The 15816-nt window shown below is 56.6% G+C and overlaps 2 protein-coding genes across 12 annotated transcripts in view; one reads left to right on the top strand and one right to left on the bottom strand.

The window, feature by feature from the left end:
- The window catches only part of NINJ1 (ninjurin 1), an 868176-nt gene that overhangs the window by 751776 nt on the left and 100584 nt on the right, over nt 1–15816 (top strand). The window lies entirely within an intron of this gene.
- The window catches only part of WNK2 (WNK lysine deficient protein kinase 2), a 140756-nt gene that overhangs the window by 89931 nt on the left and 35009 nt on the right, over nt 1–15816 (bottom strand). For all 8 annotated transcript variants that reach the window (XM_050761571.1, XM_050761574.1, XM_050761567.1 and 5 more), the window contains 2 exons: nt 3840–4012; nt 2603–2823 (listed from right to left, as the gene is read on the bottom strand). In XM_050761571.1, the coding sequence (XP_050617528.1) occupies nt 2603–2823; nt 3840–4012 (394 nt within the window). The remainder of the gene's footprint in view (nt 1–2602; nt 2824–3839; nt 4013–15816) is intronic.

Below are 15816 nucleotides of genomic sequence, written 5' to 3'. Positions count from 1 at the left end.
AGCCACTCAACAGCCCAACCCCTCCCATCATCCAGGGCAGCCGGTGGCTCTTTCTACAGTAACCACCCTCGGTTCACTTTGGCCCCTCCTCAGTTCATTCACCACTGGATCTGCTTCCATCATCACCTCCTCCAGGAAGCCCTCCCAGGTGGGCAGGGCACCTCCGAGGCACACAAGACCCTGCTCATTCACATGGCTAGGCCCAAGGGTCATGGTCGGGGCCCTCACAATGAGAATGACATCGGGCACAGGGACCCCGTCTTCCTCAATCTATCCAGGTCCCTCCCAGAGCAGCCCTGAGAAGCCGGTGGCTGACCCTGGTCCCTCGCACAGGCCACATGTAAAGTGCAAACCAAATGCCTACTTGCTCTCCTCTCCTATCTGCAAGAGGAGACCTTGAGAGCCTCAGCTGAAAGGGGCCCACAGCACCAACTGCCCCAAGGGCATTCACTGGTGAGCAGGGAGGGCCCTCCTCCTGAGGAGACAGGGGCCTATGGCCTGAGGCTGTCCTTCCAACAGGACCATGCATCCCAGAAGGACACAGACCCCAGGAGGGTTGGACCCCTTTACCACCAGGGCCAGCACTTGTGGGTTGCCAAAGCCAACACCATTCACAAGCCAGGGGAGCCCTACTAACAGGCCTGGGGGGCTCCTATAAATAGACCTGGGGCTCCCATTCATAGGAGCTGGGGGACACCTAGGTAATAGGGCCTAAGGGGAACCCCCGAACTGGCCACAGTCCCCCACTTCCACCCCCTCCAGCTGCTGGCCCCTTGCTGAAGATTGGCCTTACTGCCCAGAGCCCCGGGGTGTCACATCAACACAGCCTCATTCTCTAGGAGCCTGAGCAGCTGAGGACACCCCTGGTTGCAGCCTCTCTAACCAAAGCTTCCTGGACTCCAGCGGAGCAAAAGCTGGGGTGACGAGGGACAGCCCACAGCGCCGGGCAACCATGCGGGTCACAAGGTCTCCACACTGTGCCTGCTGGAAACACCTGGCCTTCATCTCAACCCGATCCAGCAACTCAAAACCTCATCTCCAAGAGGGCAAAGAGCCACCCAGCCGGAGGAAGCCGAGGGGCTCTGGCAGGGCGGCCGCTTCACAGTGGGCTGTGCTTCTTCCTCCAGGAGTGTTGACTCCTGAGTGGGAGATCCCAAGCCTCCCTCCTGCCACCCGACTGCGCCCGGGGTTTGAGACCTGGGTTCCTACCACTTCCGAGGCCAAACCTGCAAAATCTGCCCAGAAAGTGTGCAGAGCTCAAAGCCCTGGGGAATGGACTCTCCACAGTCCTGGGCCCCTGCTCTCAGCCCCTCCAGGAGGGAGTGGAGACCCTCACCCATACACCCATTTCATAGATGGGGAAACTGAACCCTGGGTCAGCCCCTATGCCCCACCACTCAGCTCCCCCAGAATGCCAGAGGCTTTGTGTCCACAGGGCCACCCCCGGGCAGCCACCCTGCCCCAGATGTCACATTCTGAAGACACTTCCCAAACCAAAGCAGCTCTGGAGTCTCATTTCCCCATACCTGCCAAGTTCTGTCCCCAAACATGCAGCAGAACTAAGAATTCACAAAGCCCCAAGATCGACTGCTCACTGTCCTGCCCTCACATTAGGGGCACACTGGGTCTTAAAATCAGGGAGCCTCTCCCAGTCTAATCCGATCGGGTCCCATCTGGGCTTCCTGAGCCCTGACCCATGCTTCTTGCCCTGCACATGTTGGAGCTTTCCCATCATCCTGACCCCAGAAACAGCTGCTCCACGACCACCCAAGCATCTTTTCAAAGTCCGTGGAGGCCCCACCCAGGACCAGTGGACACTTCACACCCACTGTGCCAGGAACACACGTGGGACCAGGCACATGGCACAACGCAGACCCCTGGTCTCTGCAAAGAAGCTGTCCCTAGGGTCGAGGGCATCTCAGCCCAAAAGAAGGCTGGGAAGGCTTCTCACAGGAGGGGCGCCTGCACCGAGGCCTGAAATGCCCAACAAACTGAATTAATTACTCGGCGCCCTGTTCCCCTGTGCACAGCGCCTGCTGTGTGCCCCGCTCCGCAGGTATGTGGATTCCCCAGATACTGCAAGTTCTCACTGTCTTGGGCCTCACAGCCTGGGTGGCCCCTTCCTGCCCACTGAGACAGCTCCAGCATCACTGGCTACAAACTTCCCAAGTTCCTCTGTGGTCAGGGCAGCTTCCCTCTCTCGAGTGCCCACAGCGCCCACACATACCGCGAGCATCGGCACCCAGCCCACCTCCCCTGCTAGACAATCAGAGCTGGCACCCAAGCCACAGCCAGGGAGGGAACACAAAGACCATCTGGGGCCAGAGTCGGACAAGGCGGGGGCAGCAGGGGAGGGAGGGAGCCAAGTCAGCTGTCCCAGCCCAAGTGGCCTGGGAATCCAACGAGTGGGCAGGCCCTCCAGCTGAGCTACCAAAGGCTTGGCGGCGTAGCCCAGACACCCCGGCCTGAGGCTCCCGTGCCCAGACGCTCCTCCCACTGGGTCTCCTGCACCAGGTCTGAACAAAACTGGATGCTCGCCAGCCCTGAACACTGCCCGGCTTCTCATGGGCTCCCAGGGCCTGGGGAGGAGAAGCAGGTTTACCTATCACACTTTTGGCAAATGACGCTCTTTTGAGAGTGGCCAGGCCCAAGTCGCCAATCTTCACAGACCCAGTCGGTCCGGTGATAAAAATATTGTCGCATTTCAGGTCTCGGTGGATGATGGGCGGCGTCCTCGTGTGCAGGAACAGCAGGCCCTTCAGGATCTGCCGGCACCAGCTGCGGAGAACCTTGGGCTTCATCACCTTGAACCGCTTCAGGTACCTGCAGAGGTGCACAGGCACAGCTCACCAAGCAGCTCACCGGCAGCGGCCCCTAGCAAAGCCCCCGCCTAACACTGCTCAGGAAGTCCATTCCAGTGCACATGACGCACACCTGTGACAGGTAGTGAAGGTGAGATGGGAAGGCCGGACAGTTCTGCCCTGGAGCCAGGCCCCTGAGCAGGCAGCAGGGTGGGCTCACGACCCTCTTGCTCCCCTCATGCCAAGGACCTGGCTGCTAAAGCTCATACTAAGCTCCATCTTGGCCTCATGGGGAGACGGTGCCAGGCTGACTTACAAGTTGCCCAAGGCAGGACAGAGTCCCGGCCAGCAGATGCTCAGGCGCGGGGGTGAGGGTTACAAAAGCCCAGGGCCTGTCAGAACCACAGGGGCCAGGTGGGGCTCTCCCTGCCACTGGCCACCTGTGTGGCCTGCCCTGAGCTGTGACCTAGGAGGAGGTGGTGGGTGAAGCTGAGAAAAGGCTCTCCCCTTGCAGCACATCCACCTATGAGGGAAACCGCCTGGCTGAGGGGCACTGAGGCCCTGCCTAAGGCTGCAGGGTCCAACGATTCAGGTGGACCCAGGATACAGCACCAGGCGGGGAGCCCCCATCCCCACAGTGCAGACTGGGGGCTTAGTGAGCAGCAACAAGCTGCCGTGGCCACCCCACTCCCCACTCCCCAACCCTCGCTAACCACCTCCACGTCCTCAGAATCCCACAGTCCCCACTGTGCACCCTGCCCAGCCTGCGTCCTGAGCCTGAGGATGTGCCAGGCTGGCTCCCAGGCGGAAACAGAACCCCAGCCAGAAACAAGGCCCAGACACCACAGACACATCAACCATCTCCATGGGAAGTCAAGCACCTCCACCTCCTGGCATCCCACACAGGAGAGGAAAGAGGAGACAGCCTCCCACAGGTACCAGCCAGGACCGCCCCAGCAGCCCAAGACCTCACCCCTAGCTATGGTGGCCCTGTACCCATGCCAGGACCTGCCCCAGCCCTCCGGAAGCGGAGCTTACGTCTTCAGTGTCCCTGAGGTCATCAGCTCGGTCACCAGCACAATGCACCGCTTGCCCTTGGCGCTAGACTCCCAGAAGTCGTAGAAGCGCACGATGTTGGGGTGCTGCAGGCCTTTCAGCATCTCAGCCTCTTCCTTGAACCGCTGCCGCTCCAGCTTGGTGAGCTTCCGGTCCTAGAGGGCCAGAGACATGCTAAGTGAGCAAGAGATGGGACACAGGAGGGGACACGGCGGTGTCACATCCCAGCGGCGCAGTAGGACCAGCCCTTCCCGTACCCACAGGCAGCTGAGCGGCTACGACAGAGGGGCACGCAGACACTGGCACCATAACTGCTGACTCCTAGGCCCCCACAACCCTGGACACAGCCCCCACAAAGGAACCTCAGCAAAAAGACATCCTAGGAAGCCGAAGGTCTCGTAAATCCACACAGCCACACTTGAGCACTTCTCCCAAAAATACACCTCTAAGGCCTTTGCCTCCTCCACAATCACTCCCATTCTGTGTGTTTGTGAAAAGAATGAACCATCAGTTTACTTCTAATGTATACACAACTCGGAGGAAGTGCTCAGGGCCCAGTAGATTGGAACAGAGGAGACGTGGACAGGTGACTGAGACAACAGCTGAGAATAGAGGGAAGAGAAAAGCCCCAGCAGAGACAAACTGACCAGCCAGCAGCCCAGAGGGCAGCCCAGGCCCTCCAGTGCAGGAGGGACACAGCAGATTACCTCCCCAGACCTTTGGCCCACTGTGTCCACACAAGCCAGCAGAACCAATCACTGACCTAAGTTTACAATAGAAAACGGCAAACAAACACGACCATCATCACCCGGGAGCCCTGGTCAGGTGCATGCCCCACACTCCCGCTCCACCCACCATCCCACAAGGGGACCAGCAACCCCGGGCACCACATTCAAACATGCCCCAGCACCGGCCACCCTCCCGCCGCCTGCCCAACCTCCGCCTCTCCCCTCTGACTCCCATCACCCATCCCTCGCCACCCTGTCTCCCACCTCCTCCCTCACTGCAGTCCCCCTGGATCCTGGCCCTTCCCTTCCCCCAAATACTTCAACAGATTCTCTCCACAGAGGGTTCAGAATAAATCCAGGGAGCCCGCATGGTCCCGAAGGCTCCATGTGCTTCCAACTTCCCCTCACGAGGTGGTAGCCACGCCCAAAGGCCCAGTCAAGGACTCTCCTCCTGCTGCACACATGCCACGCCCTTCTCACCTCCACCCGGGCCTGCCCCCAGGATCAACTCCTTGTCTTGGTCCAATGAGCCCACGGAGCAATGCCGGCCTCCGTTCCACCATTCCCATGAGAACGTCAGAAAAGAAACGTGTATTTTCAGAAGGAAACTAGAAACATAACTGAACACAGAACAGCAAAATTCCAGGGAATTCTAAACAGACAGAAAGCAAGTAAATCTGGACTGATGAGGGGAGAGATCAGAGTGAAAGTAAAGGCAAGCCCAGACCCCTGGATCCTTCCGGAAAGGCCCAAAGAACGTCAAGCAAGCCAGACTCCAAAGCAGAGAGGAGAAGCGGGCGGCAGGATGGCGACAACGGTCATCTTGGGGAAAAAAATTACATCCCAAATGCGGCCACGCCCATGAGACCCTTCTTCCTCCATCAATCCGCCAGACCCCTCCCCACAGCAGGAATCCTCATGCTCCCCTTCACTCCAGTATGGGACTTCGCGATGACTATCACCACAGGGCCAGGCAATACCCAGAGAAGCCACTGTCATGATGGGGCCAACCGAGAAAACAAAGAATTCAGAGACCAACGGCAACTCCCAAAAACATCTAATTAATGTTCCCATAAAGACTCAAGAGTTGACACAAGTAAGTAAAATCAAGCTTCTATTGAGAAAGGAACACTCGAGAAAGAGCTCTTGCAAATTAACACAGGGATGGGGACTGCCTTTCCTAACAAGCTCAGTGTTATTTTAGAAATAAGATATTCCATAATCCAGTGAAACACTGCGTACAAAAAAGTTCATGTTTAATCCAGACAATAAAATGCAAACAATGCTCTACTCATCAAAAACGACTCTTTAAGCCAGGTGCGGTAGCTCACGCCTGAGTCCCAGCTACTCGGGGTGCTGAGGCAGAGGATGGCTGGAGCCCAGAAGCTCGAGACCAGCCTGGGTAACACAGCGGGACCCCATCTCCAAAAAAATGGTTATTTATTTAAGTCAAGTCACAAACTGGGAAAAACTATTCTCAATACATAAATCTGACAAAGGACTCAGATCCAAAATGTATAGAGAACTCCTGAAATTCAATAATAAACATGTGAACAGATACTTCACCAAAGACACAGAAATGGCCAACAGCACACGGAAAGTGCCTGAGCATCATCAGTCACTGGGAAAATGCCAACAAAGACCACACTGAGATATACCCCACACCCACCAGACAGGCTAAATTAAAAGACAGATATGGCTGGGCGCGGTGGCTCACGCCTGTAATCCCAGCACTTTGGGAGACTGAGGCGGGCAGATCATGAGGTCAGGAGATCGAGACCGTCCTGGCTAACACAGTGAAACCTGCCTCTCCAAAAAATACAAAAAAATTAGCTGGGCGTGGTGGCGGGTGCCTGTAGTCCCAGCTACTCGGACGGCTGAGGCAGGAGAATGGCGTGAACCCGGGAGGCGGAGCTTGTAGTGAGCCAAGATCCAAGATCGCGCCACCGCACTCCAGCCTAGGCGGCAGAGCGAGACTCCATCTCAAAAAAAAAAAAAAAAAAAAAAAAGATGGATACTTCCAGCTGCTGGGGAGGCTGGGGAACAGCGAGCCCCACCTGGCACACTGCTGCCAGCAGTTCAGGTGGTGCAGCCCTCAGAGGACGGCTTGGCAGGGTTCACACCTGCTCTGTGTCCAGCCACTCCCCTCCCAGGATCCATCTGGGAGGAAGGAAAACATAAGTCCATAAAAAATGGACTTGGATACTGGAAGCAGCATAATTCATCATAGCCCCACCTGGAAACCACAAAAACGTTTGGGGCCAGGTGAATGAACCGTGCTGCACCCATCCAAATGGGGTCATGGCTCAGCAGCCACAAGGAGCACACTCCTGCCTCTCAGCGGCAGAGGGGAAGGCCGAAAGCATCGCACCAAACAAAAGAGGCCAAACAAAAGACTATGTCCGGTAGGACCCCATCTTCATGGGAAACTCTGGAAAAGACAGACTAATATCTGGGGGATGCCATCAGAATAATGGTTGCCTCCGGGGTGGGTAGAAGTGGGAGCCAAGAGATCTCGGGGTCGGGGGTGAGACATGTTCCACATCATAACAGCACACATGGGCTGCACCTCTATGTGCGTTTGTCAGAGCTCGACTTGCACACTTAAGTTCTGTGTGTTTCATTACATGCAAATTACCCTTCAATTTTTCATATGTAAAAACAAAAAAAGGAAAAAGATCCAAAGACCAAATGAGAGAAGTAGAAGAAAGAAAATAGAAGAGAAACATTAAGAGACATGGAAGAACCGCCTGGAAGTCAAACTATGTCAAAAGGGTTCTAGGAACAGGAACCAGGAAGTATAAACAGATGGTAGAATAGCATTTCCCTGAGCTGGAAGGAGAACGATTTAGAATAAAACGGCCCACCAAGGCCAGGTCAGAGTAAATGAACAGCCCACCTCCAGGCTGTTCTAGTGAAATGTCAGCACCCCAAGCAAGTCCTATCCACAAAAGACGGCCCAGATGAGCAGTGACTCTAAAAGGAGACACTGGGTGCAGGTGGCGGGGACAGTGTCCTCAACGTGCTAACTCGGAATTCTATACCCTGCCAAATGGACACGAAGCCAGGCGGCCCGGACTCATTTTCAGACATGCAGGAGCTCAAAGTTAACTTCCCATGCAGTCTAGGTAGAACAAGTTCCCAGAAGAAATGTTTCCACAACACACAACACAACATAACACAACAGAAAAACATGCACCCAGGGTGACCCTCGAGGTCCCTGGGGGTGAAGGAAGCTGGAGAGGAGATGGCAGTGCTCAGCTAGGCCAGTTAGCCCAGGAAGCCTTCTCTGGGAAACAGCATGTCAGTTTACAATTCCCTTTCAGTGCGCTTAGTCCTTGATTCTAGGAGAAACTCAAAGAATCATTTATAGCACAAGTTATTTTTGCCAGTGTTTTAGCACCAACAGTAACGTGTAAAAGATTTCATTGTAGTTTCAGAGCAAAATGTTCACATTCTAAATGACTAAGAAAAAAATGGGAGGTGGGGGGCGTACCCTGCATGCACTACAGTCTTTGTTTTTTCACAGCAGTTACCTACCGAAGTTGATAAATATAAGACACGAAAGTCAGAAATGGTTAATGGTGCCTCTTAGAGGTGGGCCTGGAAGGGAAGAGGATCTCATTTTAAATTCCAGGCCACACGACTATTTTAATCAACATGACACATTGCTTGGTGATTTTTATGGTAGGGGAGACAGGGTCTCACTCTGTCACCCAGGCTGGAGTGCCATGGTGTGATCATAGCTCACTGCAGCCTCAATTTCCTGGGCTCAGGTGACCCTCCCACCTCAGCTTTTTGAGTAGCAGGGGCTACAGGCGCATGCTACTATGCTGGCTAATTTTGTTTTTTTCTTAGAGATGGTGGTCTCACTATGTTGCCCAGGCTGCTCTTGAACTCCTGGGCTCAACAGATCCTCCTGCCTTGACCTCCCAAAAGTGCTGGGATTGCAGGTGTGAGCCACCACACCCAGGCTGCTTGGTACTTTAAGGGTCAGTTAGTGTGTCCCCCTCCGAGTCCTGCCCGGAGCCCACCTACAGGGTGTGCTGCCCCCCACAGAGCCTGTCCACATCCTCATCACTTGTTTGGTGATCTCGGGTTGGCCTGCATTGCAGGAGCAACTCCATGAACATCTGTGGGCTGAACTCACTCATTAACCTACCAGGAAGGCTCACAGTCAGCAAGCCACGGCAGGAAGATGCACCTGATCCCTAAACGATTCCCAAAACCTGCCAGGCTCACACGGTGCTTCAAGGTTTGGTGTTGAGTCAGGGGCCAGGGGATCCTGGCTGCTCACTCAACATGATACTCCTCCCTCCCAGACACTGAAGGGTAAGGTCAATGAGCACCAATCTTCTTCCTACCAAGTCCCCAGTGCTATGCAAATTCACGGCTCTTGTTCCCTCATAGTGGTGAAAATCAATCAGACGACAACAGATTTAAGGCATTCTGGGACAATGCCAGCTCTTGTTTGCTCTAGGAAAAAGGCCCTGTGGGTCACACACAGGCGAGGCAGGACACACCCTCCAAGCCGGGCAGCAAAGCCCCTCCGGGCCTGCACGAGTCACACAGTCAGGATGGTCAGAAGATTCTTGGTCCCAACGGGCCTTCCCAGCACCCCCAGGATACCTGGGAAACCTCCAGGGATTGCCTTCGGTGTGGACTGAGAGCATCAGAGGTTCCTGCCCTGAACATGCCAGGGTGTCTACAGGCAGCCCCCTCCTATGACACTTCAGGGCCACCTGCTCTGCCAGAACAGTCCCCAGTGGGCAACGGTTGGAGATGTCAGACCTACCAGGGGCACACTTGGGATTCCATGGCATCCCCCTTTCAGCTAGGCAGGACCCCAAAATCCAACCCCTTGAAGGGGCAGAACTGGGTCCCACCAGGAGGTGAGCCCCACACACACTCGGGCAGAGGAGTGCCCAGAACCAGCAAGGCTGAGCCCCGGAAGACAAGCCTACGGCAGGGACTCGCTCCAGTTCCATGGGGCCATAAATCAAAACCAAAGGAAGCCTGGAGCATCTCTGTCCACAGTAGTCCCATGCACGGAGAACTGGCCCAGGACAGAGGCCCCAGGTGCAGCATGGGAGGGCATCAGGTCTCTGGTAGAGCTTGGGCCTAACCAAGGACTCGCCTCCCTGTCACTTAAGTGCTCACACCCAAAAGCCATGATATCCACAGGGACACACTGGGAAGACAGCATGAGACTTCCACCATATGTGTCCCCTTCTGTCCCCTCCACCCCCGGGAGAGTGTCCCCACTGCTTCAGGAGGCCTGGCATCCCCACACACTCCACACCCTCTTGGTGGGAAGGGCCTCCCTGCTATTCCCAGGTCTGGAAGATTTGAACCAGTCGACCCAAGCTGGGGGCCAGCAGGCTCTTGCCTGCCCTTTCATCACGAAGTGGAGGGAGGGTCTGGGTCTGGTTCCAGGAGGTCAGGGTTTGGCAAGTGCACAGGCATGGCTGCTGCAGAGCAAGCCACACCATCCCCCATGCTCTGTCTGGAGTTGCTCAGATAGTCACGGAGGCTCTGCGTATGTGGAAAGGGCTGTTCACAATCCCATGGGAATGCAGCCAACAAATGAGAAAACCAATAAATATTCAACTACACACTGTGCCAAAAATTACCAGTCAGGGCAACCCTGGCCCCGAGGAAAAGCTCCAGTTTCAGGCAGCCTGGGGAGGAGGGTACCCCCCGCCACCCCATCTAAGGCATGGGCAGGTCTGGGGTCCCTGGAGGAAGCAGCCTCTGGGGCAGGCATGATGTTTGAGCAGTAGGCGGTTTACGTCACTACAGGGCCAGGCAACAGGGCACCACTTGGACAAGAGGCAGGTGCTGGGCCTGCTCTGTAGTGAGTGGTCGGTGGGCTCAGCGGAGCCATTTTGATATCAACACCGCGCACCCGCCACCGGCCAGCGAAGGGCAGGCCTTACAGAGCTCTTCCACCTGCCGCCTCCAGCATTCTCTGCTGGTCTTCAAACACGCTCACTTCCTTTAAAGCCAAGTTCCCTCTTTAACCTCATCTTTTTTTTTTTTTTTTTTTTTTTTTTTTTTTTTGAGACGGAGTTTCGCTCTGTCGCCCAGGCTGGAGTGCAGTGGCCGGATCTCAGCTCACTGCAAGCTCCGCCTCCTGGGTTCACGCCATTCTCCTGCCTCAGCCTCCCAAGTAGCTGGGACTACAGGCGCCCGCCACCTCGCCCGGCTAATTTTTTGTATTTTTTAGTAGAGACGGGGTTTCACCATGTTAGCCAGCATGGTCTGGATCTCCTGACCTCGTGATCCGCCCATCTCGGCCTCCCAAAGTGCTGGGATTACAGGCTTGAGCCACCGCGCCCGGCCCTTTAACCTCATCTTGAGCAACAAAATGACACAACTGTATTGACAGGTGCGCCACTGTGTGTTTTCTCTAATTCATGTTTTTAAAAAGAACATCATAGCTGGGCACGGTGGCTCACACCTGTAATCCCAGCACTTCGGGAGGCCGAGGTGGGCGGATCACCTGAGGTCAGGAGTTGGAACCAGCCTGGCCAACGTGGTGAAACCCCATCTCTATTAAAAATACAAAAATTAGCCAGGCACGGTGGTGGGTGCCTGTAATCCCAGCTACTCGGGAGGCTGAGGCAGGAGAATCACTTGAACCTGGGAGGCGGAGGTTGCAGTGAGCCAAGATCGTGCCGTTGCACTCCAGCCTGGGTGACAGAGTGAGACTCCGTCTCAAAAAAAAAGAACATCATTATAAAGATGAACATTTTTCCCGACACCACCAAATAAAAGTGGCCAAGGAGGGCAAGGAGTCACAGAGGCTGATACGGCCCCCGAATGTTCACAGAAGAGGGACCCTGATGCCAGTGACCTGTCCCAGATGCCGCCCTCCATCTGGGTGAGTGCAGCCGGAGAAGGAGGTGCTCAGTAGGGGTGAGACGGCGGCACTGGGCTCTTCCCACATTCAGTCTTCTTTGTCAAGGGCTCCAAGAAGTTTATAATTCTCTGAGGCAGACACCTGAGCTTGAACATCTGGCCCCTGGTTGCTTTTGTAAATCATACTATTTTATCTGAAAAGGGAGGGAGGAATTATTAACTGGGTGTGGTGGCACACGCCTGGTGTCTCAGTTACTTGGGAGGCTGACATGGGAGAATCACCTGAGCCCGGAAGCAGAGGGTGTAGCTGAGCCAAGATCCTGCCACTGCACTCTAGCCTGGGCCACGGAGCAAGACCCTGCCTCAAAGAAAGGGGGCAGGGAGGGGCAGGGAGGGGCAGAGGGAACAGGGGGAGGTGCCAAGTGAGCTTTACTCTCTTAAAGGCCACCTGGCACCCTGCCCCCCAACATACACACCGGTACTCACCCTGTCACCCACACACAGAAAGAAGTAGGTGCCTGCCTGCCCCAGGGGTAAGCTGGGATGTAAAATGTGTCATCATAGGTTCAAACAGTTGTAAAAGATGCCATTTCCAGCATTCTATAAATACTGACTTTCAAAAAATGTTTTTTGAAATGTTTCCCATGGAACCCAAATGTCAGCAATCTGATGCCCTTCACCAGTTGTTTCTAAACACATGAATAAACATGTCTCCAGCTCCTGCCAGGACACACACCTCCATTCCCACGGAGCTGATGGACACGACGTGGCTCCTCCCAAAAGCCTCCCACTGACTGCCCTGCCACACTTTCCTGCCATCACATCGTTCCTATTGGAATCTAGCTTTTCTTAGTTCATAAGACTCTAAGGCCCACAGGATTTTCTTCAGGACTGAATCACTACCATAAATTAGCAGTGCATAGTTGACCAAAGCAAAGAGATAACTAATTTTGTTGAAAGTGCCTCCGTTACCGAGCCAGATGGAGCTCTTATGCCAATTACTTGGGGTGTCCGTGGGTGACTCTAAATCATGTCTAGAAGGAGGCAGGCCCAGCATCGTTCTGTCCACCTTCTGGTGTGTGGATGTTGAACTTTGAGAAGGCCTGATCCTGCCAGCCAGTAGACGAGTGGAGACAGTCTGCCATGGCCTTATCACGAACTCTCCACGCTCCCTCGAGCACGTACAAAACTCCAGCTGTCCTTCCCCGGGACCAGCTGGCAGCCATGCCAGGGACTCCTCTAGGTTTTACTGAACACATGCAATGGGGGTGGTGCCCAGTCCATACAGGCCCCCCATACCAGCACCCAGCATAAGGGCCAGCAGCAAGGGAGGTCCAGGGAAGGTCAGGGGTCCCCACCCATCTGCCTGAAGGAAGCCCCCACGCCCAGCATGAGCACAGCAGGTCAGTTTTGGGCCAGGCCCTCTGTGCAGGGCCCCACCCTCCCCACCACAGAGCCCTGGTCACAGGGCAGGCTGCAGGAGCCCCCCCCCCATCCCAGGCCCACCCATTACCCTCCATCGTGGGCAGAGACAGGGCCACTGTGGGAAGCCAGTGGAGCTGTCACCACGTGGCAGGAATGTGTGGGCAGTCCAGGAGGAGGGCAGGACCACAGAATGGAGCCATGAAGGCCACCCCAGGGAGGTCTCCCCAGCTAGGGCCTCAGGGAGACCCAACCCTCTGCCCAACAGCAGCTGTGACACGCTGTCCAGTTAGTCCCTCTGCCCGTCAGCTCCTGGCTGGGCTGCAGGGTAATCAGCTCTAACTCAGTGGGCCCCACCCCCCTTCACAAAACAGTAAAGGTCGGAGGTCTCCTCAGGGTTGGTGCAAGGCTGTGCTAACAGGTGGAGTTGCCCAGAACCGCAGCTGCCACAGCCGGCCTCACCCTCGGCCCGTCCCTACCATGCCCCATCCTGCACTGGTGTTGGGCAGAGTGGACAGAACAGGAAAGGCTATTCCAACCAGAGAGACGGGGTGAAACCTACGCTCAGACACTGACCCTGCCTCTCAGCTCAGCTCCCCATTTGTGTACTGGGCGGATAGCAGCACCCGTCCCCCACAGTGTCCAGCCCTCAGCCAGTAAGATGCACCCTGCATATACCCTCATGGGCTCTGGGTAGTGCACCTGCTCCAGGGGAGGCCTGGCCCCCTGCAGATCAAGCAGGCAGGACCTATGCTCATTCACACCCTGGGGGAACCACTTTAAACAACCAAGACTCCCTCCCCCACAACGCTGCAGCCAGGGAACCCTGTCCTGGAGGAAGAGGGGATCCCCTTTGGTCCCAGGCCTCCAACACCATGTGATGTCCCAGCCGAGAGGAGCCGAGCACTAGGCAGGGTGGGGCCCGGACATGCCTGCACTCTCCAGGCTTCCAGGGCAGGGCACCAAGGCCAGCGCCACCATCTGTACCTGCGCTCATCTGGATCAGAAATGACAGAGCCCAAGCAAGGAAGCAGGTGAGCTAGCCAGTGGCAACAGGTGGAGCTGGGCACATGGCATACGGGTGTTTTGTTTCCAAATAAAAGTTTTAAAGCTTGCAGGGCTGACCTAGAGCTCCATAAAAGCAAAGGAGCCCCCATACAGCCTCTTCCACCTGAGCGCCCCCGTTCTCAGCACTGCGGGTCCCCAGACGGGCTAAGCCTCGGCCCACACTGCCCCGAGCAGACACCTGCCCAGCCCTCTGTGGACAGGGGTCTCCCCAAGGACCGGCATCCTTAAAGGAAGCCAATGACAAACTTGGAAATGATCCACACTTCATCCTTAACTTTAGGGGGTCTCTAGGGGGAAAGGGAAAGGGCTTCCTCCCTAGGGTCCATATCCACACTTTTGGACGCAGGTATCCCTACTGTGGTCAGAAGAACTGATGAGCATTTGTCCTTGTGTGCACTTTCTGAAAGACAGGAGCAGGAGGGACTCGAGCCCAGCATCACCCAGGGCTGCCACAGGCCCTCCAGGACAGTGGCCAGCCCCGCCCACGGCATGTTGACCAATGGGACTGGGGGTATTGGTGGATACCGACCATTCACATTTGGGGGAAGTGGCTGACAGAAACCTACCTTGTCAGAGTGCCACCTCGTCCTAGATCAGGCTGGAGGAAGGGAGAGAGCTTGAACCCATGCCCCTCCCCTCCAGGGACATGCAGGTGCCCTTCTCTCCTGCCTACAGGTGGGCTTAACACGGGCAGGTGAGGGGCAGAGGGACACAGTCCTGGCCCCTGGTCTCAGCCACAAGTCCTGGTGCCGTGTCACTGGGTGGCCACCCCCCTCTTCAAGGTCAGAAGTCAGTAGGCTGCCCTGGCCCTGTGTGAGTCCTGACAGCCAACCTGTCACATCCAGGCTCCCCACGCCCATCCGTTCTCCCTCGGACATAGGGGAAAGAGGGAGAGCCAGGATAGGTGTTCCTGGGGCAGAGGGGTGCAGCCAACTCAGGACAACCAAACCCCAGGGAGCCGGGGCAGCCCTGGCCCTGAGAGCAAGACAACCCAGACACACACCCCTAGCATGGACAGGCAGCTGTGCAGGGCCAGCCCCAGACACCCCCCCAACAGACAGGCAGCTGTGCAGGGTCAGCCCCAGACACCCCCCAACACGGACAGGCAGCTGTGCAGGGCCAGCCCCAGACACCCCCCCAACAGACAGGCAGCTGTGCAGGGTCAGCCCCAGACACCCCCCAACACGGACAGGCAGCTGTGCAGGGCCAGCCCCAGACACCCCCCCAACAGACAGGCAGCTGTGCAGGGCCAGCCCCAGACACCCCCCAACACGGACAGGCAGCTGTGCAGGGCCAGCCCCAGACACCCCCCAACATGGACAGGCAGCTGTGCAGGGCCAGCCCCAGACACCCCCCCAACATGGACAGGCAGCTGTGCAGGGCCAGCCCCAGACACCCCCCAACATGGACAGGCAGCTGTGCAGGGCCAGCCCCAGACACCCCCCCAACACGGACAGGCAGCTGTGCAGGGTCAGCCCCAGACACCCCCCAACAGACAGGCAGCTGTGCAGGGTCAGCCCCAGACACCCCCCCAACAGACAGGCAGCTGTGCAGGGCCAGCCCCAGACACCCCCACGGACACGGACAGGCAGCTGTGCAGGGCCAGCCCCAGACACCCCCCAACACGGACAGGCAGCTGTGCAGGGTCAGCCCCAGACACCCCCCCAACAGACAGGCAGCTGTGCAGGGTCAGCCCCAGACACCCCCCCAACAGACAGGCAGCTGTGCAGGCAGCACACACTGTGCAGGGCCAGCCCCAGACACCCCCACAACACGGACAGGCAGCTGTGCAGGGCCAGCCCCAGACACCCCCCCAACATGGACACAGGCAGCACACACTGTGCAGGGCCAGCCCCAGACACCCCCCAACATGGACA

This window comes from Macaca thibetana, chromosome 15, assembly GCF_024542745.1.
Source record: "Macaca thibetana thibetana isolate TM-01 chromosome 15, ASM2454274v1, whole genome shotgun sequence".
NCBI classification, from domain to species: domain Eukaryota; kingdom Metazoa; phylum Chordata; class Mammalia; order Primates; family Cercopithecidae; genus Macaca; species Macaca thibetana.
The sequence above is the reverse complement of the archived record's forward strand: the minus strand, read 5'-3'. Positions and strand labels throughout refer to the sequence as shown.